Source organism: Phodopus roborovskii, unplaced genomic scaffold (assembly GCF_943737965.1).
Source record: "Phodopus roborovskii unplaced genomic scaffold, PHOROB, whole genome shotgun sequence".
Classification (NCBI taxonomy): Eukaryota; Metazoa; Chordata; class Mammalia; order Rodentia; family Cricetidae; genus Phodopus; species Phodopus roborovskii.
In genome coordinates this window covers 55,446,306-55,471,670 of record NW_026126511.1, presented here as the reverse complement: position 1 = coordinate 55,471,670, position 25,365 = coordinate 55,446,306, and the positions used below count along the sequence as shown (strand labels likewise).

Sequence of the window (25,365 nt, the reverse complement as noted above, 5' to 3'; positions counted from 1 at the left end):
GTACATGTGGGGGGACATGTACATGCATGTGTGTACATGTGCACATAGAGGCTAGAAGACACCTCAGGTGCTGCTCCTAAGGTGATCCTCAGTCCTCTCTCTCTCTCCTTTCTCTCTCTTCTCTCTTTCTCTCTCTCCCTCTCTCTCCTTCTCTCCCTCTTCCCTCTCTCCTCCCCACTCCCTTCACCTTATATGTGACCATACAGGTAAAAGTTCATGTGGATGCATATGCATGTGAGGTGTATACATATGAGGCAAACCTCAGATTTCATTCCTTAGTCATCACCACCTTGTTTGTTTATTTATTTAGACAAGATCTCTCTGTGCAGCTCTGGCTGTCCTAGAACTTGCTCTGTAGGCTAGGCTGGTCTCGAACTCACAGAGATCCAGCTGTGATTAAAGATCTGCAATAGTGGTTTATGCCTAGCTCACCTTGGCTTTTGAGACAGTCTCTTGCTGCCCTGGAGATTGCCAAGTAGGCTAGGCTGCTGGCCCAAGGGCCCCAGGAATCCCCTTTCCTCCAGCTTCCCAATACTGGGATTATAAAAGTGTAGCATGCCTGCATGTTCATTTCTTTTCTCTCTCTCTCTCTCTCTCTCTCTCTCTCTCTCTCTCTCTCTCTCTCTCTCTGTGTGTGTGTGTGTGTGTGTGTGTGTGTATGTGTTGTATATATTCATTTACATGGGTGTGTGCACATGCCTGTATGTGTTGTATGTATGTATATGGGTGTGTGTGCACTCTTGTGAAGTCAGAATCTGGTGTCTCTCTCAACTGGCCTATATCTTATCTTGAGACTGAGTCTCTCACTGAATCTGGAGTCACTAATTAACAAGCCCAACTATCTGCTTGCCTACATGCCACACACACACACACACACACACACACACACACACACACACACACACTGGGGCTACAGAGGTGCCCTGACTTTTATACAGGTGCTGGAGATCCAAATTTGGGTCCTTGTGCTACTTCACCACAGCTGAGTGGTTAAAGGTGCTCTCCATCAAACATGACCACCTGGGTTCAATCCCCCAGACACACATAGCGGATAGGAAGAACTGACCCCTACAAGTGCCCTCTGACCTCAACATGCACGTTTTTTACAGGGTTACATAGAGGACTAAATAACACACATACACATACTCTCTCACTTTCTTTCTTCATAAATACATGAACAAATGTATGTTTTTTTAAGAGATTAAAAATATTAAGGTGGCCTGTATTCCAGTTTCTTTCCACAATCCGACTGTACCAACTGGAACAGCTCAGGGCAGCCCCATCCACACAGCTCTGTCAACACACCAGTTCACAGAACATGCTTTGGGAGTGACTCAAAGACCAGACCCTGGATTTCCAGTGGCTTCCAGCCTAAGGGTAGATAAGTTACCTCTGTTGTCGCAAGACACCAGGAATTGTAGGAAGGATAGGGACCTGGGGAGGAGGGTACGGATTCTGTCTGGAAGATGAAGGATGGAGCTGGAGAGCTGGCGAGTATCTGAGTTGGATGTTGGGCTGGTAAATGCACAGGTTGGGGTCAAGTTCACCAGTGGGGTCTCAGCCATCCAAGTCAGATGGATGGCAGGTGCAGGGATTTGAGTTAGAAGGTGGGGATGGAAGATGGAGGGGAAAGGCTAGGACTGTGCAGCATGTGCACAGAGCAGTCTGCTGGCACTTGGACTGTCCCTGGGCCTGAGACAGAGTAGGTAAGGCAGGCTAGAGATAGTGACAGGGCCACTGCAATAACTGAGGCCAGGCACCTCTATGATCCCTGGCTGGGGTCACACCTGGGGTGAGGAAGTTTTCACAGGAAATTCAGCAGAAATTGAGAAGTCACAGTGTGTATAGTGGGAGAATCCTGGGGGCAACGCTTGAACTGTTCAATTCGGCAATCACTGTTCTACAGAATGTTCTTCCAAGTGACACTGTCTTTATCAGGCCTGGTGACCACACAGCTGATGCAGGCACAGAACAGGCCATGGGTCAAATTTTTGAGAATAGGGAGCAATGACGGAAACTGATCTTAGTGGTGATTAAATGAGGTGCAAAAGAGATGGCTATCACCAGGAGATGGCCCCTCCAACCAGAGGAAGTATTGTCTGCAGTCCATGAGTCCCTGGCCATGCACCTAAGGGATCACTTGGGTGTGTGGTGACCCTGGCCAGCACTGTCAGGCCTCTGCTTCTGCAGACAGGTGTTACCATGTTAAAAATGGCTGCTCTGGGCTGGTGAGACTGTTCAACCAATAAAGGTACTTGTCACCAAGTCAGATAGCCTGCTTTCAATCCCGGGAAACCTGCAGGCTAAAAGGAAAGAACTGACTCCTTTCAGTTGTCCTCTGACCTACACACACACACACACACACACACACACACCACACCATGCACACACACACACACATATACACATGCACACACACCCACACACCACACACCACACACTCACACACCACACACACATGCAACACACACACACACCAATGTAATTTAAATTGATAAAAAAAAATTAATGGCTGTTCTTTCCCAAAGAGAACATGTTTCATCTATGAATTTATCTTCAGTCACCCAAACAAATAAATCCACCATAGTAAGTTTTAGCAAACACAGGTTCCCTCCAGGATGTGCCACATAGTCCAGGCTGCCCTTTATCCAAAATGCCCAGGCCCTGAGGCAGTTGAGACTTCTAGAATTGTGCAGATGTTGGAACATTTGCCTAGATGAGCTACCATGAGGCTAGGACCCAAGGCAAAACATGAGATCAATTTCTGCCTTATACATCTTGTACGGAGCCTTGAGGTAGTTACACACAGTGCCTTGACTACACCTGAATGCTGTCTGCTTCTGTTGTATGAGGTTGCATGTAGAATTTCCTGTGGTTATATGCTGGTGCTGGGAAGTCCCTGTTTGGATTATTTTAATTCATTGTTTGAGGGCTGAAGAAACAGATTCAAAACTCCAAAATTATTACCAAGTCCATACCTTAGAAGCAAGCCACAGAAGAAGCCCCATCTCTCCCAGGGTCTAGAACCTTTTAGGCTCAGAGCCACTGAGTCCAGTTCTTTCTGACTGGAAGCTGAAGTCTCTCCTCTGACCCTAAAACCATTTCCCTTGGTGGGATCTCAGCAGCACATGGGTGCCCTCAGGGAAATTCTCACCCTGGAATCTGTGCTGAGCACAAGTCCCCTGCAGAGCTGAGCCCTCTGGGCATCAGGACTGTACACACACATATGCACATGTACACACATGCACACACAGGAACACACACCTTGGGTCTCAGAACAGACACACACACACATATGCATGTTTGCACATGCACACAAGCACACACACAGAGACACATACACACACACACACACACAGACGCGCACACACACACTGTAACACCCCAGATCTGAGAATACACACATACATATGCATGTACCCTAATACCCAAGTTCTCGGCACACACATACACACACTGTAACATCCCAGATCTCAACATACACACACACACATATGCATGCATCCTAACCCCCAGGTTCTCAGCACGTACACACACACACACACACACACACACGCACGCACACACACACACACACACGCACACACCAACACCCCAGATCTCAGCAATGTGTTCCACCTGTTGAGTACAATCCCAGTCTGGTCCTAAAGGCCTTGAGCTCCCAGATGAAAAGCAACTTAGCAGGAAGAAGAGTGGGACATGTCTCCACCCTCAGGTCCTTGTAAGTGAGGAGGAGAGAACCAGGAGTCCTGGAAATCTGCTTCACTATGATTCCTCCCAACAGAAGGTCCTCTTCTCTCCTACTGAATCATGTCCTTCCCGGTGCTCTCCACTCAGAATCTCATCCAGCCCTCAAATCAGGGTTTGAAACATCAGCTGAGACCTGTCCTCCAGGCCTCTCCCTCCTTGTGCACCTTAGCGTGTAGAAGCTCAGGCTGAGAGGCCATGGATGACCTTCAAGTTACCCCGATGTACAGTCAGATTGAGAGTCCTGCAGAAGCCAGGAGCCAGGAGTGCTGGCATAGCCTGCAATAATTCCACAACAAGGTCCCTGATGAGAGGATGGTGAGTTTGAGGGCATACTGCATACTGCACAAGAGCTAACAGTCCTGTTTCCCAGTGTGTGTTTTGCCTGAAGACCGGCAGAGTTCTACAGCCTTCACTGCACCAAGGGGGAGCTGCTCATATCCTCAAACCATGCTGCAAAGGACTCAGAAGCCTGCCCCTTCCGGCTTCCCAGAGGCTCCTTCTGCCCTGTGGAGAATGTCTGGGCTGTCTTGGGTAGGCAGCTCAAGTGAGTGGAGTGCAGAGCATTGAACATGGAGCCAGCAGACCAGACAGCAGATGTTTGGTTTGAGCTTGACTGCAGGCATTAATTGAAAGTTGGCACAAACACAAACGTCTTGTTTCCTTGCTCCTCCCAAACAAACAAGGTTGGGTAAGAGTGTCTTCCTTCAACACCTTGCAGCCCAGTTCTTGTCTTCCTCTCCAGGGAGGTCCACGAGGCATCCATAAAGGGGACTAGTCCTGGCAGACACGGTCTTGACCATTTACAAAGCAAGTCTAGGCGGGTTATATGGATGACACAGTCACAGGTAACAAGGGCTGAATGGTGAGTTCAGATGGGAGAAAACATTAGGAAACTCCAATGGATCACCCATATCATGCTCCTCACCCTTGGGCAGACACAAGACAAAGAGGCTTAGTGCTTTGCCACTGTGATAACAAAACAATTGGGGCTGCATAAATTATAGAGAAGAGATGGTTTCTGGAGGTCTGGTGAGGGTGACTTTGGGGATGGAGCAATACACTGGGAGTATCTGTGGAAGAGCCTTCCTCTGAGAGAGGGGAGGGGGTGTGCCAGGCTTGCCCTCACAATAACTGACTCACTCTTAATAACCAATTAACTCCTTAATCACCTCGACAGAGTGGAACACTTCTGACCCCATGTGCCCCAGAAAGGCTGCCGCCCTTGAGACTAAGCCTCATTTTGGTGGGGACAAAGCAGAAGGAGCCAGTTTCGAGTGATAGACCCGTCTCTGGCATAAACCCCCTTCACCCCAGACCATTTAAGTTTACTCTTACAATAGAAAACATTCTCTCCAGGAAAGTTGATGGGGTGTGCCCTAAGAAAGCACCCCTGAAATACATGCAATAAAAACTCACTGAGAAAGGACTGATGTCTGGGGTCAGCTAGTGTCCAGGTTTGGGATTCAAGATAGAACAGCCAACTTTTCTCAAATCCATTTCTATTACTTTTTTCCCTTGTGGTGGAGATCGAGCCCAGGTCTTGCCCATGTGAGGCAAGCACTCTACTGTTGAGCCACACCCCAGCCTTCTGTGCAAACTATGGTTTCAGTAAAGAGCTTGTTTCCAGACCCATCTGCGCTTCCTTTGTAGCAAAATGTGTGGAAAGGCCATAGGCCAGTTCTGCCCAAAGATCCAAAGGGCAGGAAAGGACCAAAAGCAGCTGCTGATGTGGGGATTTTCAATCAGGGGGAGCAGCCTGGCCCAGGATCTGACCAACACTCTCCGAGAAGTGGCCATCAAAGCGTTGCTGGGGAGCCTTTGGATCTGTTTTCATTGTGTGTCTTTGGGTTGTGCTTTCTTAGGCCACACCACCATCACTTTTCTGGAGAGAGATTTCCTGTTGGAATTTCAGGTCAAAGTTCTGGAATCTAAAGTGTGAGGACAATCCTTGACTCCAGGTGTGAGCCTCATCATGACTGGAAGGAATCTCAGAGTCTCAGTCCTTGGGAGGCTGGTGCAGAATGCTTGCCAGGTATTTTAGGCCATCCTGCTGTACACAGTGAGATCCTGACCGTCATGGGACAGTGTGAGACCATTTCCAAAAAGGGGGGGGGGGTAGGATTCCTGAGGTTACAAAGAGGGGGGTGTGTGTGCGCGCGCACACACACACACACACACACACACACACACAAATTTCATGTATGTACTCATGTGTATGCATGTGGAGGTCAGTGACTGACCTCAGATGTATTCCTTAATTACTTCTCCAGTTCAGTTTTTGAAACAAACTCTCCCTGTATCTGAAGCCCACTGTTTGGCTAGACTGACTGCCCAGCCAGCCCCAGAGATCCTCCTGTCTTTACCTCCCCACAATGTGGGTGCTGAAAATTAACTCATATCCATCCTCATGCTTGAACAGAAAGCACTTACTTACAAACTGAGCCATCTCTCCACCTATGAGTTTGTTTTTATTGTTTTGTTTTAACAAAGAAAAATGGTCCATACTCAGAACTCAGGTCTGTGGTTGCCGACAAAACTTCAGGACAGTGTGCAAAGCAGGCTTTGGGTGTGTGCTGGGGGTGGTTCCTGATGACTGCTCAGCCACATGGCAATTCTAGCCTTCTCCATTTGGCTGGGTTTTGTTACAGGGGAAAAGCTGGACTCCTAGTTCATGTTTTATCTGGCCCACCCTTTTTGCCTCCCCAAGAGAACTTCTATCCCCACATGCAGTCCTTACACTTTTTGCTCTTGGTACTTGGGAAGCAGTTGAAGATAAGATGTGGTCTTACTGGAGGGATTAGACAAATCTCCAGCTGCCCCAAGTTAGAAGGGTGCTTCAGTGACCATCATCTTCTGAAGGACTTCTACCCAACACACACGAAGGCCCTGCAAGTCTGCAATAGCAAGCGGTTTAAAACCCAAATCCAGAAGCTGAACACAGTGGCACACACCTGTAAACCCATCACTCTGGAGGCTAAAACAGGAACAGGACTTACAAGTTCAAAGCCAGCATGAACTGCACAAAGTTCTCAAAGTTCTGAAACCAGAACTTCGTGGATGGCTAAAAACAGTTTGTTATAGTATTTCGTGTGTGTGTGTGTGTGTGTGTGTGTGTGTGTGTGTGTGTGTGTGTGTGTCCTGTCTTTCTACCATGTGATTCCCAGGGATCAAACTCAGGTCGTTGGGTTTGGTTATAGACACCTTTACCTACTGAGTCATGTCACTGGCCTAGAAAAGCTTAATTAAAATGGCATTAATTTAAAAACTTGTTTTAAAAATAAAACAACATTGAGCTATCGTCTCACCTCCTGAGATGGCAGAAATTGAAAAGGCCAGCTATAGTAAGTACAAAGATAGGGACCAAGTGAATTCATACACCGCTGATAGCATCTAGAGGGGCACAGCCATATCGGCTGGTTGTTGCTTGTAAAGTTGCAGGTAGACTTACAATCAACATAATTTAAACTTAATAGTACCTCAAGCCCATGTGCCGAAGGTCTGGTCTGTTGACAACAGCTCTACTGTCAAAAGGCAGAACCCATGAGAGGTGGAGCCTATGAAGGAAGTTAGGTCACCGTGGATGTGCCCTTGGGGAGATGTTGAGACTGTGGCTTCCGTTTCCATCTCTTTTTGTGCCCCAGACACTTTAAGGTAAGCAGTTTTTCCTGCCGTCTCCAAAACAAGACACTGTATTGTCACAGGCACAAACCTCACAAACGTGTAAGTTACATACCTCAAGTGTTTTGTTACAGTAACAGAAGCCGGCTAACAAAAAATATGACTCACAGATTCCACTTTTAGGCAGAGAAACAAAAACACATTTCTCATAATAAGACTTGTACACAAATATTCACTGAGGCTTCATTCCTAAAAGTCAAAACTTTCAAGTGACAATTCCCACAAGTCCATTGTCCATTAACAGGTCATTGGAAAACCTGGCACAGTCACCCAGTGAAAACCACTCACCATTCACTGATTCACTGATTTAGAAAAAAAAAAAAAAAAAAAAAAAAAAAAAAAAAAAAGATTTCTGATTGCATAATCACATGTGTAATGATTACAAAAAAAAAAAAAAAAAAAAAAAAAAAAAAAACAGACGAACTGGAGAGTTCTCATAGATGACTCCATTTGCACCGAGTTCCACAGCTGGCAACAGTTGCTGGGCCAGATATCAGAAGGCAAGTCTGCTACAAAGGGCATAAGTGAACTTTAGGCAAGGAGAGAATGGTCCACATCTAGACTGAGGAGAGTTCAGTGTCAACCACAGCACGCATGCCCAGTACCAGGTGGTGAGTTCAAGCCCAGAAATAATTCGCAAAAGCACATGCATAGTGCTTGTAGCTACTGCATGGGAATTAGTTAGCATACAAAAACATTTCAGTAATCCGTGGAACGCTATCTCTTCAAAGCTAGCGGGCTTTCAAGGGGATGTGTCAGGAAGTGGTTGTGAGATTTAGCCTTCATCACAAACCCTGAACAGGACCGTGGTGGCCAAGTTTTCATCATCTGGGCTGGATTTAGAGTTACCTAGGAGACATACCTGTGGGCATGCCTATGAGGACATTTCCAGTGAGGTTTAACTTAGCAGGGATGACTCACACTGTCCTATGGGCTGGGTCCAAGACTGTATAAAAAAGGGAAAGCTGCCGAGCACTCCGACCCCTGAACTGTGACTGCGATGAAAACACACCTTCCCACCATGATCCACCTTGTCCCTCTCAACTCTAAAAACAACCTTCCTTTCCCAAAGCATCAGATGTTTCGTCACAGCAATGATAAAAGTAAGGAACACTAAGACCCATCTTTATTGGGACTCAGTGTGCAAATCTCAGAAGTGGGGGAACAGCTTTGATTGTTCAGTGGATTCTGATACAGCCTCAGAAGTACTGAGGTCCAGCACGTCGGGAAATTTCCTACATAGCACCGCTGTGCTTACAGGACTGCTGATTGAGCCAATTTGAAAAATTGAAACACTAGAGAGTGGTGTGTACTGGAATAATATAAAAACAATTTCCACTGCACATTCATGTTGAAACTTTGTGTTATTTTTAAATAATTCATAGAATCAGCTGAAGGTAAAAAACAAAATGAATACTTATGTACATGTGAATATACCCTTCTGGTTTATTACACCAATCATGTCATTAACTTGAATCATATGAAACTAAAATTCATGATGATGATGAAACAATTAGCACACGGACAACGTCAACAGTTGGTTTTTGTTTGATTTTTTTTAAAGTTAGTTAATTATTATTATTATTATTGTATATGTGTCTGGTATGTGGGCACATGCAGGGCCAGAGGACAGCTCTGTGGAGTCAGGTCTCTCCAGCCTTCTAAGGGTTCCAGGAATAAAACCCAGGTAGAGTGGCTGGAGAAACAGCTCAGTGGTTGAGATCACTTGTGGCTCTTACAGAGGACCTGGGTTTAGTTCCCAGCACCAACATGGTGGCTCACAACCATTCATAACTCCAGGGAACCTGACATCTTCTGATCTCTACATATGAACGTTCTTGCAGCCAAAACATTCATTCACATAAAGTAAAATTATTGTAAAGAAACTCTCAGGTCACCAAGCTTGGACAGCAAGCACTTTGCCCAATGGCCCATCACTGGATGAATAGAGAAAAAAAAAAAAAAACAAAAAAAAACATGTGACTGGACAGTTATTTGAGTATGATGGAATAATATGTTAAAAACATGAAAATTCCAAAATAATAGAGGACCAACAAGAAGTATACACAGCATGGATAAATAGAAAAAAAATAATATATAACAAATATAAACCAAATGGATTGAAATTATACCACATGTTTAAAGTGCACATCATCAACCTTAATTAGCTGAGCTGGGAATGTAGCTCAGCTGGTAGAGCACTTGCTTAGCAAGAGTGAAACCCTTGTTTAGATCCCCAATTCTGCATGAATTGGCACCATGGTATATGCCTGTGATGCTAGCAATCAGGAGTTGGAGTCAGCTTTGAGGAGAATTTAAAACCAGCCTGGGCTACAAAGACCTTGTCTCAAGAGAGAGAGAGAGAGAGAGAGAGAGAGAGAGAGAGAGAGAGAGAGAGAGAGAGAGAGAGAAGAAAAGCAAAGAAAGAAAAGAAAAAGGCCTTTGAGATGACCCAGCAAGGCTGCATAGATAGCTCAGCTGTTAAAGGCTAGGCTCACAACCATAAATATATGAGATGACCCAGCAGGTGAAGGCACTCGCTACAAAGCTGATGACCTGAGCTGATCCCTGAACACAACTAGTGGGAGAGACAACTGACTCCACAAGCTGTGCTCTCTCTCTCTCTCTCTCTCTCTCTCTCTCTCTCTCTCTCTCTCTCACACACACACACACACACACACACACACACACACACACATTTAAGGGAAACAGGAGGAGCAGCAGCTAAGAACTTTATATCATTTCTCTGGATCCCAGTCCAGCTGAGTGTTCACCCTCTGTCCCTGCCCTTTCACCACAAAACAAAAAGGCAGTCGGTCCAGTCCATCCATCTGAAAGGGCGTCACGTGTCGCTTTTTAAAACCAAACTGGTCTCATTTCCTCATCAGCCCTCACAACTTTTCACTGCAGAGGTAACCACGACATGGAAAGGACATTCTAAGGTGGCTTAAGACACACCTGGGCAGGAACCGTGTGTGACTCAGATCCAACAGCCAACTTCCCCGAGTCCAAGACAGGCACGTTTGTGCAATGTGACCACACACCTTCCGACAGACAGTACTAACCTCAATAAACTTAATGTCAACAGCTGGAAAAACAGAAGAGAAATCGTCTGCTCAAGCAACCCCATTGCTTATCACCCAACATTCTTGTACTTCATAAAATGGTTTTTGCCAAAATGTACTAAAGTGTTTGTGTGTAAACAGCGTTCTCTTTGGAAATAAAATCAGACTGACCTTACACTCACAGCAATCCTTCTGCCTCCACCTTCAAGTGCCTAGATGACCTGCCTGCATCACACACCCAGCTGATACTAAGAAACTTAGAAATTCCTTTCTGTCGAAAACCTGCTCACCTTCTAGAGATATATAAAATAGTCCCTGAAGAGTACACAGTGAGATCCTGACCATCATGGGACAATGTGAGACCATTTCCAAAAGGGGGGGGGGATTCCTGAGGTTACACGTTCCTGAGCTTATAATGCTACTAATGAATATAAAAGCCTCATTGATCACCTTTATGCCAGTTACTATTAACTCACATTGGAAATGCAAATAAATGAAAGAATTCAGCATCTTACCCACTTCTCCTATGCTGAGCATACCTCAGGGAAACCAAATATTTAAGGAAGCTACATTTTAATGTGTGTATTCCTATTGATAGATTGAGGCTGGTTGGGATGGGGGTTTAACTCTGTGGTAGAGCACTGGCTTAGCATCCACAAGGTCCTGGGTTTAATTCCCCAACACAAAGCAAGCACATAAAGAAGGAATGATGATGGGTCTAAGGATATGGCTCAGTAGCAAAGTGCTTGCCATGAAAGCAAGAGGAACTGATTTTAATTCCAGGTGTGCCAGAGGTGTACACCTGCAATTCTAGCCCTGGGAGACTTGGGGTTCACTGGCCAGCTAACTGAACCAAATCATGGATCTCCCAGTTCAGTGATAGACACTGTCTCACAAAATAAGATGGACAAATTGATGTCGACCTGGCCTCTACACACATGTACAAATAGATGCATGGGTGCCTGACACATATACATATCCGTAAACATGTACAGCACACACATGTACACACACACTGAAAGAGGTGGGGGAGGGACATTGGAAGTTCAAACAGGACTTGGAACACCTGAGCTCATATACCTGCAGCCTCCTTACACTCAGAAACATCTTCAAGAAAGGGTTTGGACCTCCCTGGGAGTCTGTATTTTTTCATGCCTGTACACATCATTTAGCCTCCATATAGAAATGCAAAATGCAAGATAAAATGTTCTCTGTCTACATTACCACATGGTCCGGCATCTTCCTGTGGCATCAAAAGTCTTGAGGGGTCAGGGACACATTTAGATTTCATGTACATTTCCCAGTCAACTTCAAGGATGCAAGAGAGGAGATATGGAGTTATTTGGGGGGATTATCCAGGTGAGGGGCAGGGGTAGAAATCAGCAAAACCCCCAACACTGTATGTATTACTTCTCTGATAACACAAAATTAAAAGGCAGTTTTTCCCAAGAAGACAAAAAGGATCGTCTGAGATAGTCACGTGGGTATGGAGAATGGCAGCCTTGAGCACCGGTTAGGTAGAAGCCACAGAGTAGCCTCAGCTCGGCTGACTGGCCACCATGCAAGGCCATGTCCTAAGGGTGGACCATCCAGAATTCTAGTTGGGAAAGTGAATTCCATGTCAGAATGCTGGAGAGTGACAGAGAGGAGGTGACATTTGTACCTGAACAGCTAAAGAATGTAGAAAGTCAAAGGCAGCTAGAGGCAGCTTATCTCTGCCAGATACAAATGAGCCCTCCTGCCTAGCCAGGGAGGGGTACCTTTTCACCAGGAAGACAAGGGTGTGGAAGGGGTTAAAGGAGGCCTGGTCCTCCACAGGCCCTGGCTCCCTTCCCTTCTGCCTTCTGCCTCCTTCCAGTGGCTTTGGACAGAAAGGATTCGGGGACACAGTGGTAGATGTGTTTTTGACACTGAGCATCCTATCTTTGCAGAGCCTTCTGGGCAACTTAATGTGCTCACTTTGAGGCTGAGGCATGGCGTTGGCAAACCTGGCTAACTTTTACCTCAAAATCTGACTCAGCCCTTAGAACTATGAGAAACAATGGCTGACTAAGCCTCCTAGCCTGTGGTCTGCACTACTCAGACCCAGGCGGCAGATGAAAGTCACAACCACAAGTTTCTTGGGGTTGGGGGTGTGGCTCAGTGGTAGAACACTTGTCTAGCATGCATGGTATCCCAAGTTTGAGCCCCAGCGTCACAAAAATTGCTTTCCTCTTTGTTTTGATTTATCTTGTGGTGTTAGCCCTGAACAATGATGCTGACAGGGATAGTATGGTGTCCAGACCTGGAGCTTCGTCCCACAACCACCAGGGAGAGATGAGAAGGGCCCACAGCCCTCCCTACAGTCATCCAGACTGCATGGGGAGGCAGAGACAGTAAGCATCTCCAGTAGTATTGTTAGTAGGGTGGGAAAGACCAGACTCACACCACACAACACGTAAAACCACGAGGAGCCAGATGCTACTGAGGCCATTTCCATGCCCTTGGGCCCCTCACTGTATCACTCTGTCCAGCCACAACTGCTATCTACTGGACTTGTATCATAAGTCCCGGGTACTGTAGCAATCATATTATCATCTCACTTCAACATAAGACACCTACACCCCAGAAAGTAAGGCCCAGGAGGTGTGGGCAACCTGTTCAAAGCTACCCACTGCAGAGGGCAGGCAGTCTGTCAGCAGGGCCCAGGTTTCTATTCTCTGTGTTCTGTGACTTCTCTGAGCCAGACGCCAGCTAGAGTTGTGTGACGCTGATCTTCAAGTCCATGCCACAGTGTTCTTGTGTACCGTTGGCTGCAGCACTTCAGAAGCTGACCACTCTTGGCTCTCTCACGGACTCTGTTCTCAGGTTAAGTCCATCCTCTTGCCAGAATCCATAACTGTGTAATGAGGACACCAATATGTCTTGAGGCAAACATCAGACCCTGCGACTAGCCCAACCCCAACATGCCCCCATAGTGAGTTCCACAGATTGGAGCTCTTGTTTGTAATGAAGAATTACGTTCTGTATCTGTCTCCCTCTCTAACCTTCCTAGTCCATTCCCCAACTGTCATGGTGCCTCCTGGCTGCCTCTGCTGAGGCTCCTCCTTCCCTCCTTCCCACAGTCTATAGCCAGTGTTTGTCTCTGTATGCCTTCCCAGAGTGGCATAGGCCTAGGCTTTCCTTGTCCATATCCCAGAGAGGTCTGCCAGCCCTCCAGTATGGCTTCAGCAACTGCCTACCACGGAATTCCAGTGCGTTCCCCGTCAGCACCCATTGTACTCAGTAGTTTGTTTATCTAGTCATTTATCCTTGTTTACTATTTCCCTCACTGTTGTGTGAAAGACTTTTCCTGGAGGAACTGCAATACACAAGTCTATGCACCCCAGAAAAGGAGCCCACTTCAGACCAAAGTAATGACTGCACTACAGCCCAACCTGGTGAACCATGAGTTTTTCGTCACTAGCAGGAGTAAGGGTGAGGGTTTCCTTACCGGAGCAGGGATGACTAAAGAAGCAGCTGCCTTAGTCACCCAAAAGTGCACCCTGACATATGTAATGTCTCATGAAAACTACATCCTTGGATTTTGCCTGCAAGCAGCTCAGCAGGTCCAAGAATCTCTCACAGGTAGGCCCCTGCTTTCCACTTCCATGACCTTGGAGAAGGGCCTGTAAAGTTCATCTTCCCCAGGCATTAAATCTTGTTTTCTTCCTGATTGCACTTCCCCTCTCTACCCGCACCCTCCTGTTCCATCTGAAGGATGCTGCTATAAAACACTGACCTATAACACAATACGCTTCCTGAAGGTGGGGGTGAAGCAACTAGAGTAAATGGTGATGATAGTGATGATGGTGCTAAAGGTACTAAAATGGTAATGGATCTGGTGGTAGTGGTGGTGAGGATGATGGTGATGTTGGCAGTATTTAGACTGTGCTTGTGGGGCTAGCAGAAGTGATGGTGATGGTGATGATGGTGTGTGCAATGGCACAGAGTTGGTAATGGTGAGTTAGCAAATGTTGGTAGGATCCTGGGTGGGACCCCAGCACTCTGCACTTATAACATCTACTGTATGTCAAGATACCTGGGCTCTCCACCGCATAGAGCTGGCTCCATCTGCACATGGTTTCATTATTTACAAACACTGAGGTCTATCTACAAGTTAAGCAAGCCAGGGCAGGACATGTCCTTCATACTCTTGTCTTGGTCAGTGATCAGAAGTCAGAGCAGGGAACTCAATGTTAACAGCACCCAGGTTTTTAAGTATAAAACTAACATATGCTTGTAGTGAAAGAGTATAACAAAACACACACACACACACACACACACACACACACACACACACACACTTAGAACCAATCAGAAATAAGCAATCTTAACATTTTAAGGCCCTTCCTCTCAGGCATTTGTTGTTGTTGTTTGTTTTGTTTTTTTATGGAAATCTCCATGTGTGAACTAATGGCCTGTTGTCCTCAGTTGACAAATCAAGGCCTCATAGTTCTCTAGAGACTGACCCAGCTCTCCTTTTTCTCGAAAACTTTCTCCCAGGAAGTTGTAGTGTTACCAGTTTTTACCACTTGAGAAAACACCATTCCATATGAGCTGCACTTGTCCTGTGCTGATGGAGCCCCTGATGTCCCATAGGGGGTGGCTCAGCTCTGCCTGTCACACCCAGCAAAGGTGTGCCTTGTGCCCTTAACAGGAACCCTGTTCACCTCCTCATGCTCAAACACCAATGAGCACTGCTGGATGCCACCAACAGTTCTCAGTGCCAGGAACACAGAGAGGAGACATGTTACAGAGTCTTTGGGCCAGTGGGTCTTTTTCAGACTTCCTCTGATACTCCATGTTGTCACCTACACTTGGAGACCATCTTTATTGAGTGTGTCTGTAGTTGTTGCCTACATTTGGAGACCATTTTTACTGTGTGTGTCTGTACCCTCAGGGATGCTGATTTGTAGCTTACTTACATACAAGATGTTCTACAGAAGTTTTAGTTTTTTTTTTTTTAAGCAGGAATTAAAATACAAAAGAAATATGGAGAAAATTCTAAAGAGAACATGAAAACTTCATGGGGAATATTCCTGGAATCCTGTTACCATATCAGGACCTTCCTAAGTAGCCACAGGATTGATTCCAGGTCCCTGTGGGTACCAAAATCCACAGATGTTCAAGTCCCCTATATAAAATGGCCCAGTATTTGCAGAGAACCCACACACATCCTTCTGCATGCTGTAAGCCATCCCTAGATGGTTCATAATAGCTAATACAATGTAACTGCTGTGGAAATGGCTATCATACTCCATAGCTATGACATTCATTCAGAAAGCTGTGACAATGAAAGTAGGAAAATATAATTTAGACATACAACAAAAGCCAATGTTTCCTAGTGGCACCACCTTCCTTCATCCTACAGTAATGCTGCCCAGAACAAGTGAGTGCCCTGCCAGGCTCTCCTAGGAAGGACCTCACTTGTATAGTCTCAGGTCCTGCAAGCCACATGACCAGCCCTTCCAGGATTCTCACAGTCCATCAACACCAAGAGCCAAGCAAATCACAGGTGGGGGCTTCTTGTGCCCCATGCCAAGCAAGGTCACCTCATGTAGGTGTTCAGGCATGGTCTGGGGGCTGCATGGCCTCCAGAACTCAGGAAGGAAGGGCCAGGCAAATCTGAGAGACTTTGCAAGAGCACTGGAAAGTGCCTTGAAGGGAGGGTGGAGAGCCTTAGCTGCAGGGAGTTGTGAGGGCCCTCCCTGCTGCTGGGTGAAGCAATGAGATCTGGAAGAAGCTGAATCACCAGAGCCGATGGACTATCAGGCAGAGAGGGGGAGGCCTTTCAGGGTTCAACACTTCCTTTCCAGTTGTCAAATCAACTTCCCAGTGAAATTTTCAAACATAGGACATCTCCTGCCCGGCCTCTCACTTTCTGACCTTGCACAAGGCATGTTTCTAGTATGTTCCCAATCCATGACTGGCAGCTCCTACTGACAGGCATCCCTAGTCCACTGCCCCACAGCTTCATACCCTCACAGTAGGCTTATGTCCAGTCTGGTCCTGTCTGCAGTCCGAGTAAACTTGTGAGGTCCTAACCTGACCCAGTGCTGGGAAGACCGAGGTCCATGGCTCATCTGATCAGGTTGGTTGGGACCTCTCTGCAAAACTCTCTCCTGGCCACCATGTACTGAGCCATCCTAAACACAGCCTGTTCAGACCCCATGCTGGTCCTCAGCTGGCAGGCTCTAATTGACTCCTGTGATCCCCTCCGGCTCACAGCCCACCTCCTGGAAGCTTCCCTTCCAGAGCCTCTCAATGCTATCATGCTCCTCCATGTGCATGAGGTCTTGGAGTGCAGAGCCTGCTGCGTGGTAACTTTGATTCATAGTGACCCCAAGATCTTGAGCCATTCAGTGTGGGCTGAGAACATGGAGGTGTGCTGATTAAGACTCACAAGCTTTTGAAAAATGACCTAATCAAAGTCACTGCTCCCCACACCACAATAGCCTCCATCCTGAGGAAATGTGGCTCCCTACCTTATGACACTAAGACTCTCACCACCCAGAACTGCAAGGCCAGTGCCTTGACAGAGCTGTTGGGGAACCATGTAATGGTATCCATCGATCAGAGTCGCTATGGAGAGAAGCATGCCTTGGTGTCCTCAGAGCACTCTGGAAGCTTGTGCCAGCAACAGACTTCATGTTGAAGGAGGTTCTAGAAATGACTGTTAGAGCTGGTGTCTTTTCTGCTGAATTCTACACCACTGATTTAGTGCAGATATGGCTGAGCAGCCCACATGCTCCTTAAACATACCTGACCAGAAGACCACAGGGCACAACTGAACTAGCTTGGGAAGGAACTAACCCAAACTGGAGGACTATTTGCACGTTTGTGTGTGTGTGTGTGTGTGTGTGTGTGTGTGTGTGTAGAAATTGACTGCCCTCAAGGAATCAAGACTTTTATTCAGAATATTATTCATTCAAGCTGAAGGTGATTGCTTCATAACGCAGGGTCACAGGGCACTCGGGGATTAGGAAATGATTACAGAAATTCTTTTGTAGTGATTAAGGAAACAAGCAACTGCAACCATTGTCTGGAAATGAATGTGTAATCACACTGGAAAGAGGTGAAGATCTTCAGCCTATTTGCCCAGGTGGCAGGAAACCCACACCTCAGAGCCCAAGCAGTGCTCTGATAGCCCGGTATAGGGTTAGGCAGGAATGACCTGAAGACACTTGTGTCTACAGCTGCTCGCAGTAAAACACCAGGGAGCAGACCAGGTCTTCAGGCCAGCTTCCTGGGCGTCTCAATGCTGCATAGGGACTGGATCAAGAGCTTCTCATCACCAAACAGAGCTTCCCAGGAAGGAGTGATGGAGGCATTAAAGAAGTTTACTGGGGCTGCATCTGGTGCTTCAGTTTGGCGAGTTTCTTGAGACAGTCATCCCTCCATTTCCTTCTGGCAGCTAGGTGTTCTGGATCATCAGGGACCTTCATACACATTTCCTGAGAGAAGGAAAGGGGAGGCAAAACAGAGAACACATACAGAAAAACTAATCTTCCAGGAGGGCAATTGTCAGCTGTGTCTATACCACAGAAGCACAAACCCCACACTCAGTTAACACAAGCTCCAGCTCTCAAGAGATCTCCAAGACAAGTCACCATCACCTTACCCTCAAGGGATCCTGGAGGCCAGGATGCCACGATGGGCAATCAGGAAGAAGCAACCATCAGAACCAAGGGTCAAGACTGCAGCTACTGACAAGGCCCCACCCACAGACGGCACAGGAAGGAGATGACCAGTATGTGCTGACTTGCATGCCCCTGGGTAGTCCACATACCTGGTTAACTTTCTCCACTGTGGCCCCTGAGAACTCTGGAACCGGTCCAAAAGTCTTGAGGACCCGCTTTATTCCATCACTGTATCTGTCACAGTAGCTTACCAATCCTGAAAAAGCATGCAACAGGGACCACACACCAGCATCAACATTCTGTAACTCCAAACTGAGACCTGTGCAAAAGGTTCTGCCCTGGCAAAGGGAATCTACAGAGAAGAGACAGGAGATGAGCTACCTGCTAGCCTTGGCGAGTCTCTACCCTAGCTTTCTGGAAACTAAAACCCTGAACAGCACTGGGCCCCTCAGGCCTGCCATGTGTCCCACACCAGTGCATCTTTCTCAGGGGTCCTCAGTGCATCTCGGGGGTTCTCCATCTGTGGTACTCAAACTCTGACAGCAGAAAGCATCTCCTTCAACTATGTACTGCTAAAGCGCTTCAGTGAATTCAGTGAATTCTTTCTCTTCACTTTCCTTTTTTTTTTTTTTTTTTTTTTTTTTTTTGTCTCCCACCCTTTTTCTTTCTTTCTGATACAAGAGCCCATCATGTAGCCCAGGCTACATACATGACTTGGAATATCTAGTCCCATGTCCACTATTCAAGTGCTGGGATTACAGGCATGTGCCACCACTCCCACTTTCTGTGGAGTTGGGGACGGAACCAAAGGTTCTATGAATGCTAAATAAGTTCCTCTTCAGGCTCCACTCCTTCCCCTACCCTCTGTTTTAGAGACAGAGTTTCACGCTGGCCCACAATAGTCTTAAACTCATGGTAATCCTCTTGCCACAGCCTCCCAAGCGCCAGCACTACAGGCATGAATCATCATGAATGGCTTCAATTCATTCTTCGTGAACCCAGATGTCAAAACTCAAGTCACTCCCTCCTTATCACATACTTAAACCTCAAGGTCAGGTTATACCTTATCTGGTATTTACGAGGTGGTGAGACCTGAACCAGGGTTGTATTAATCACTTGCTACACTTCCATAAGAAGAGCCAGCTTGAAACCCTGTGCAGACTGTCCCTGACCAACATGGCTGGTCAATTTCTCTGCTGCAGGGTTTTGGTGGAGAAATGAGTGAGCAGAAGGAGAGACAGAGTCAGCACAAGCAGCAGTGGGGCTGTGTGGGCTGATGCCAAAATTAAATAGACATGGAACCTAGGTGAGCTCCAAAGGAAAGCACAGCCTGGTGTGGCCTGAGCACCCTTCTGAAGTATAGCCACCTGCCCCCAGGACACTCAGTTCCCTCCCCATCCCCTATATGCTGAGCCTTGGGGCTGCAAGAGTAGGCACAGGTAAGTCAGAAGCCAGGCCTGGGATCCCAGAGGTCAACGTGTCTATAAGTCCTGGCTGTGCCAACTCTGGCCCATGTTTTTACCTTTTGTGGTGCTGGACATGAGTTTTACCACTGAGCCAGCCCTTGGGCCCATATTCCAGAGCCACAAAGCCTCAGCAGTGAGTTATACTAATAAAACTGCAGATTTTGCACAGTACCCAAAACTTGCTCTTATCCACCCTCATGAAGACTATAGACCAAAGAGTCTCTGAAAAATGAAAGTGTTTAGAAGAATGTGTGTGTGTGTATGTGTATGTGTGCGTGTGTGCGTGTGTGCATACGTGTATGTGTATGTGTGTGTGTGTGATCAGACTGGGTCTCATGTAGCTCAGGCTGGCCCCAAACTCACCTTGTAGCCAAGGCTAGCTTTGAACACAGTCTCTCCTACTTTCTCTTCCCAAAGACTGGGATTTCAGTTGTGCATCCTCCACACCCAGCTTGAGAAATTATTTCAAAGGGTAAACTGTTAAAGCCAACCAGCAATTCTGTCATTAGCACCTGCAGTTAAACTTTAGGTGATTTTTAAAGAGAGATCTTACTGCATATATGTTGCTCTCAGCAGGTCAGAACTCTGCAAGCTCCTGTAAATACCCTTGCCATGTTTAGTCTTCTCAGGTGGTTTAGGATTGCCAGAGACCAGAAAACCAGGTAAATGTGTCTTTCCCTTAAGAAATCAAGCATTTGTCCCACTTTTCCTATCTGTTTATTTATTCATACTAACTAATAAAATCTAGACACAACTGCAATGCATGCAAGAGACACAGAATTGAATATATTTGAAAGGCGTTAACTGATCACAAATTAGTCAACTTCTATCACTATGACAAAATTCCTAACATAAGCATGTGTGGATAAGGTGGTGAGAGCTGTATCAGTAAGTACTGTGCCCATCACTCCCTTGCCCAGGCATTGGGAGTGCTGGAGCCAGACCTGCCTTAACCACACAGTGCACAGCCCTCTAAGCTGGGCTGTCCCAGCTCAGCCAAGCTGATGGATTTTTCCATTGCTTTGGGCCCATGGCAAGCAGAATCTCATGGTGGGGAACACGTGATGGAGAAAAGCTGCTCGACTCATGATGACCAGGATACAGACAGGAAGAGGCAGCCTCCCAATATCCCATTCAAGGGCACACCCCCAGTGGTCTAACTTGTTTCTAAATGGACCCCTTCCCTTTTAAAAAAAACAATTTATTATGTGTGTGTGTGACTGTGTGTGTAGGTCAGAGAACAACTTGTGGGAGCTGGTTCTCTCCTTCCATTATGTGGGTTCTGGGAGTCAAGTTCAGGTCCTCAGGCCTGGTGGCAAAACCCTTTACCCCTGAACCATCTCAATGTCTCATGATCCCACCTCTTAAAGATCCCAGGCTGCTTCCCAAATAACTCCAGCAGCTGGTCACCAAGCATTCCATGGAGTCTTTGGGAGACATTTAAGACCCAACCCATCACAGAAGAAAGTGGGAAAATTGATTGTGGCTGCATATTTAACCAGCTTACAGTGAGGATGGAGCCCAAGCCCCTCTCAAGGGCCAGCTCCATCTCCCTAGCCAATGTAAGCAGCAGCCTCAAGCGATTTGATACTCAGACCATGTTTTATCTCTGGGTTCCTTTACATTCCCACAACAAATATTCATCTTCCACCATCTTGAAATCATTCCAATCTCACAAAAACTTTCTACAACTTTCTCTACTGTCTTTTATAAAAACGCCTAAAAATTTAAAGGGACATTTTTCTTTCTCTTGCTTTCTGTAGAGTTATTTATATTTTTGTTCTGTGTGTATGAGTGTTTTGCCTGCCTGTGTGTATGTATATGAACTATGTGTTTGCTTGGTGCACATGAAATTTGGAAGAGAGCATTAGGAATATGGCTCTTCCACAGCCCTTGGAAAGCTCAGCTCTGCAGAAGCTAAACTTAATTTTTTAAAAAAATATTTACTTATTAATTCATGTATGTAGGTGTTTTGGCTTCATATGTGTCCATGTGGTAGTTGGGGCCCCCATATGGGTAGAGGAAGTGATGTTTAGTCCTCTGTAATAGCAGTCAGAGCTCTTAACTGCTGTTCTCAACTCCCTGTCCCTGAACCTAATTTCTTAGGAGATGCATGTATGGACAGTGAAAGTAGAGAGGAGTTGATTCCCCAAAAAATTAGAGTTAGCTCATCTTGCTGACTCCCAGTTCTCTCTCTGTGAGCCCCTCAAGATAAAATGGGGTGTTTCCTGAACTGTAACACCTCCACCAACAGGAAGCTCTCCTGTCTGTTGAATGTATGGGGTGAGACACAGTCCTTCGTGCCATACTTGGCTGGCCACCCATACCTGACAGACACCACCCCCCAACATTGGGTGTTCAGTTTTCTGGAGAACCTCGTTGTAACTGAGACCAAGGGTCTAGTTTTGACCTAGCTCATGAACCCACACCTACATTGATTCACCTGACTTACTTGAGTTTCACACACTTTATGAAAACAGGTCAGAAGGGCCCCAAAACAGAATGACAATATGGAATGTCCTCTAAGGACATTGCTGTCTGGGCAGCAGGGTCCACTCTGGCACCAGGCCTTGTCTTTTAGCTCAGCTGCTCCCACCAGTAACGATGGCTCAACATAGACAACACCTCCAGCAGGCTTCCTGCTCAAAATCCAGGTGAGTGTCTACAAGACAAGAAGCTGGTAAACAACCAGGTCACCCAGAGGGGGACCCAGGGTTGCCAGGTCCTGAGATATCATCCCTCCACAGAGACAGCAAAACACAAAGTCCAAAGAGCTGCCGGGGACAGGGCAGGACCTAGGTTCTCAGCTGAGAAACCAGGCTGGATTCTAGGGCTTTTTCTGACCCATAAGCAGAAGGTGGCCTTGTCTCTATCAACTCTGTGCATCTTCCCTGGGCCTGGGTGAATCTTTGGGGAAGAATTAAGAAAACTAAAAACAAAAATTCTGGAAGAGAAATAAACACAACAAGCTGAATAAAGATAATATTTAAATGATGGATGTGTACCTCAATCTAGCATGGCACCAGGCTCTGGGTTCCATGTCCCAACACCCAAACAAAGATAAAATAAGCAAAAGGTCATTTATTCAGCAAGCAAGTTGGGTTTTTGTTGTTGTTTTTATTTGGATTTTTTTTTTGGTTGTTATTGTTTTGGGTTTTTTATTTTTGTTTTTATTCTTGTTTTTGCAGGAGTGGGTTTTTAAGGAGAGAAATGGAGAATCTGCAGTAGGGTAAGCTGGTAAATCCTGATCTGATGTGTTAGCTAAATAATGAATTTTGATTGCTGGACCTTGGTGTTTTTGTCTCAAGAATGAGACAAATTAAGGGAATGGACCTTGGGGTTAGCTTTAAGAATATAATCTAATTGTTTTTAGGAAGGAGGAGAAAGGTAAAAGGCAAAACCTGTGGGTACCATGTTTGCTCTGCTTGGGTTTGCTGTGCTTGTGCCTGTCAAAGCCTTCTTCACCTCCCATGTGGTTCCCTTGAGCTTCCATGTGGTCTCTTTATGGCATCCCACCCCTAGCAAGTGGTAATCATCCCTACTGAATGGATGGGAAAAGTGAGGTGCCCTCAAACAAGAGGCTGACCTAAGCTTATATAGCTAACAGATGGGAAGGCCAGGGTGGGGATCTAGCAGTCCTGCTGGCCAGAACCAGTATTCTGAGAGCACGTTTCACAAAAGATGCTCTTAAAAGGTAGACCAGAAGGCAAACTTTGTACCCTACCCTACTACTATTTTCCTATTTAATTAGAATCTTTTAAACATTTTCTCCCTTCCCCTAAACAGCTTCTCAAAACACTTCTGCCACAGGCCTTCCCACTTTTCTGAGTTTCTCAACAAACTGTAACTTTTCTTCTTTTCTTTTTCTTTCAGATACTAGCCAAAACCTGCAAAGACTTTCCCTGGAACTCTGGAAATTTTCTGAAGCTCCCTTCATCTTCTGCCATGCAGCTGCTTCCAGCCCCCACTGTGGAGGCTGACTGCTTCCCTAAAGTGGAAATCAAAAGGTCCTCCTCCTTTCCATCACTGAGTGGCTGACATTTACAGCTCATCTGCCCTAGTGTTCTCTCTCCAACTCTAATCAAATTATTCCCAATCTTCAAAAATAAATAAATAAGTAACCCTAAAGTATCTGCACTTGCTTTAGAAAAAAAAGGGGGAGGGGTAGCTTTTAAGATCAAAAGCTCCTGTAAGTTCAAGATTTATGAAAAATACCGAGGCAAAACCAGGAAACGTCCTCCCGACTCCAATCTTGATATATTCTGGGTGACACCAGAAGAATAAGGGTCATTGGTTCCCAGCCAGGTCTTATAACATTCTAGCTTTGGCCTTCGGAATGCTCAGAAGTTGAAAACTGCATCCGACCCCTCTTATCACAATAAGCCAATTAAGCTTTCTTATCATATCAGTTTTGTTTGAAAAATTGTTGTGGCCTCCTTCCTGTCTGCCACCTCCCTGATCTTGAGTGTCTGGTGTCACTGGCTTCTGTTTCTGTTTGTTTGAGATTCAAAGGTGTTCTCAGTTCTCTTGTGTCAATTTCTCACAATACCTTAACTGTCTCAGTTCTCTCAAGAATAGAGAAATATGGTGGTTATCAGACAGTGTCCATGCCCATGTCAAATGCTTGGCTATGCTCCCCACTCATAAGGGCTGGCTGAAAAGACACTCAAAATGATCCAAGACCATTCCAATGATGTTTCAAAACTCTTATTTCACTTGTATGAAGGTGTCTTCTTGATATTTTCTTCTCACGTTCAAAGTTACCTTCTCACACAAAGCATGGAAGAGTCCTTTCTTCCTTTGGCTGCTCTTAGCAAGGCTTGCCTTTCAAGGAAGACTCAGTTATTGAACTATTATTGCAAGTAGTGGGTCCACTCCTCAAATCATATATTCACCTGTGTTGTGTAATGCTGGGTCTGGGAAAACTGCTTTGAATGTTGGTTGGGAAGTCCAGTTCATTAACTAAAACATCATAGGATCAAAGGACAAAAGTCAGATCTGAAAGGCCATCAGCTCCAATCCACTACAGGGCAGGAATTTCCTCTCAACATCTACCCATGGCCCTTTAGCTCACCCAGTGTGTGAGCCCTCCCTTTCCAGGTCACTAGCAACAGTTACTAGAAAGTTCTTTCTGTCACATCAGTCACATACTACACAAACCAGTCTGCCTGCCATTTCCAGTCTTCTGTTCTGGTTCTGCCCACTCAAAAAACTAGCAGAGTATGGTGATGCACTCTTGTAATCCCAACACTGAGAAAACTGAGACAGGGGGATTATGTGATGTTTGAGATCAGCTTGGGGTGCACAGTAAGTATCAGGAGAACTGGACTTGGAGTGGAACCCTGTCTCCTCCCTCCTCTCCAGGAAATAATTTCTATATATCTTGTGAAATATAGTCTTGACTTACAGCTAACATTCCTTTTCTCTTTCTGTGTCTCCTTTACCACTTAATGAGGACTGTGTTAGAGTAGCATACAGCAATTATATAAGCTTACAGCAACAGAGCAGTAAAAAGATAATAAATATTACTTGAGGCTCAGTGGAGGAGTGTTTGCCTAGCAGCAACACAAGAGAAATAAAGGAAAAGCAAAAGCAATAAACACCATTTCCTATTGTGCCAGATATGGCTCATGCCTATGATCCCAGCATGCAGCAGGAGAGTCAAGCATCTATAGCTAGCCAGAGCTATATAGTGAGACTTCACCCAAGAGATAGCTAACAAGTAGGTAGCATCTTTTCAGATTT

At 46.0% G+C, this 25,365-nt stretch overlaps 1 protein-coding gene across 2 annotated transcripts in view; it reads right to left on the bottom strand.

Moving 5' to 3' along the window:
* Positions 1-17,409: 17,409 nt before the first annotated feature.
* Positions 17,410-25,365, bottom strand: part of Cryl1 (crystallin lambda 1) — a 97,663-nt gene continuing 89,707 nt past the window's right edge. For both annotated transcript variants that reach the window (XM_051195617.1, XM_051195618.1), the window contains 2 exons: positions 18,304-18,410; positions 17,410-17,968 (listed from right to left, as the gene is read on the bottom strand). In XM_051195617.1, coding sequence (XP_051051574.1) covers positions 17,855-17,968; positions 18,304-18,410 — 221 coding nt within the window. In that variant the 3' untranslated portion in view covers positions 17,410-17,854. The remainder of the gene's footprint in view (positions 17,969-18,303; positions 18,411-25,365) is intronic.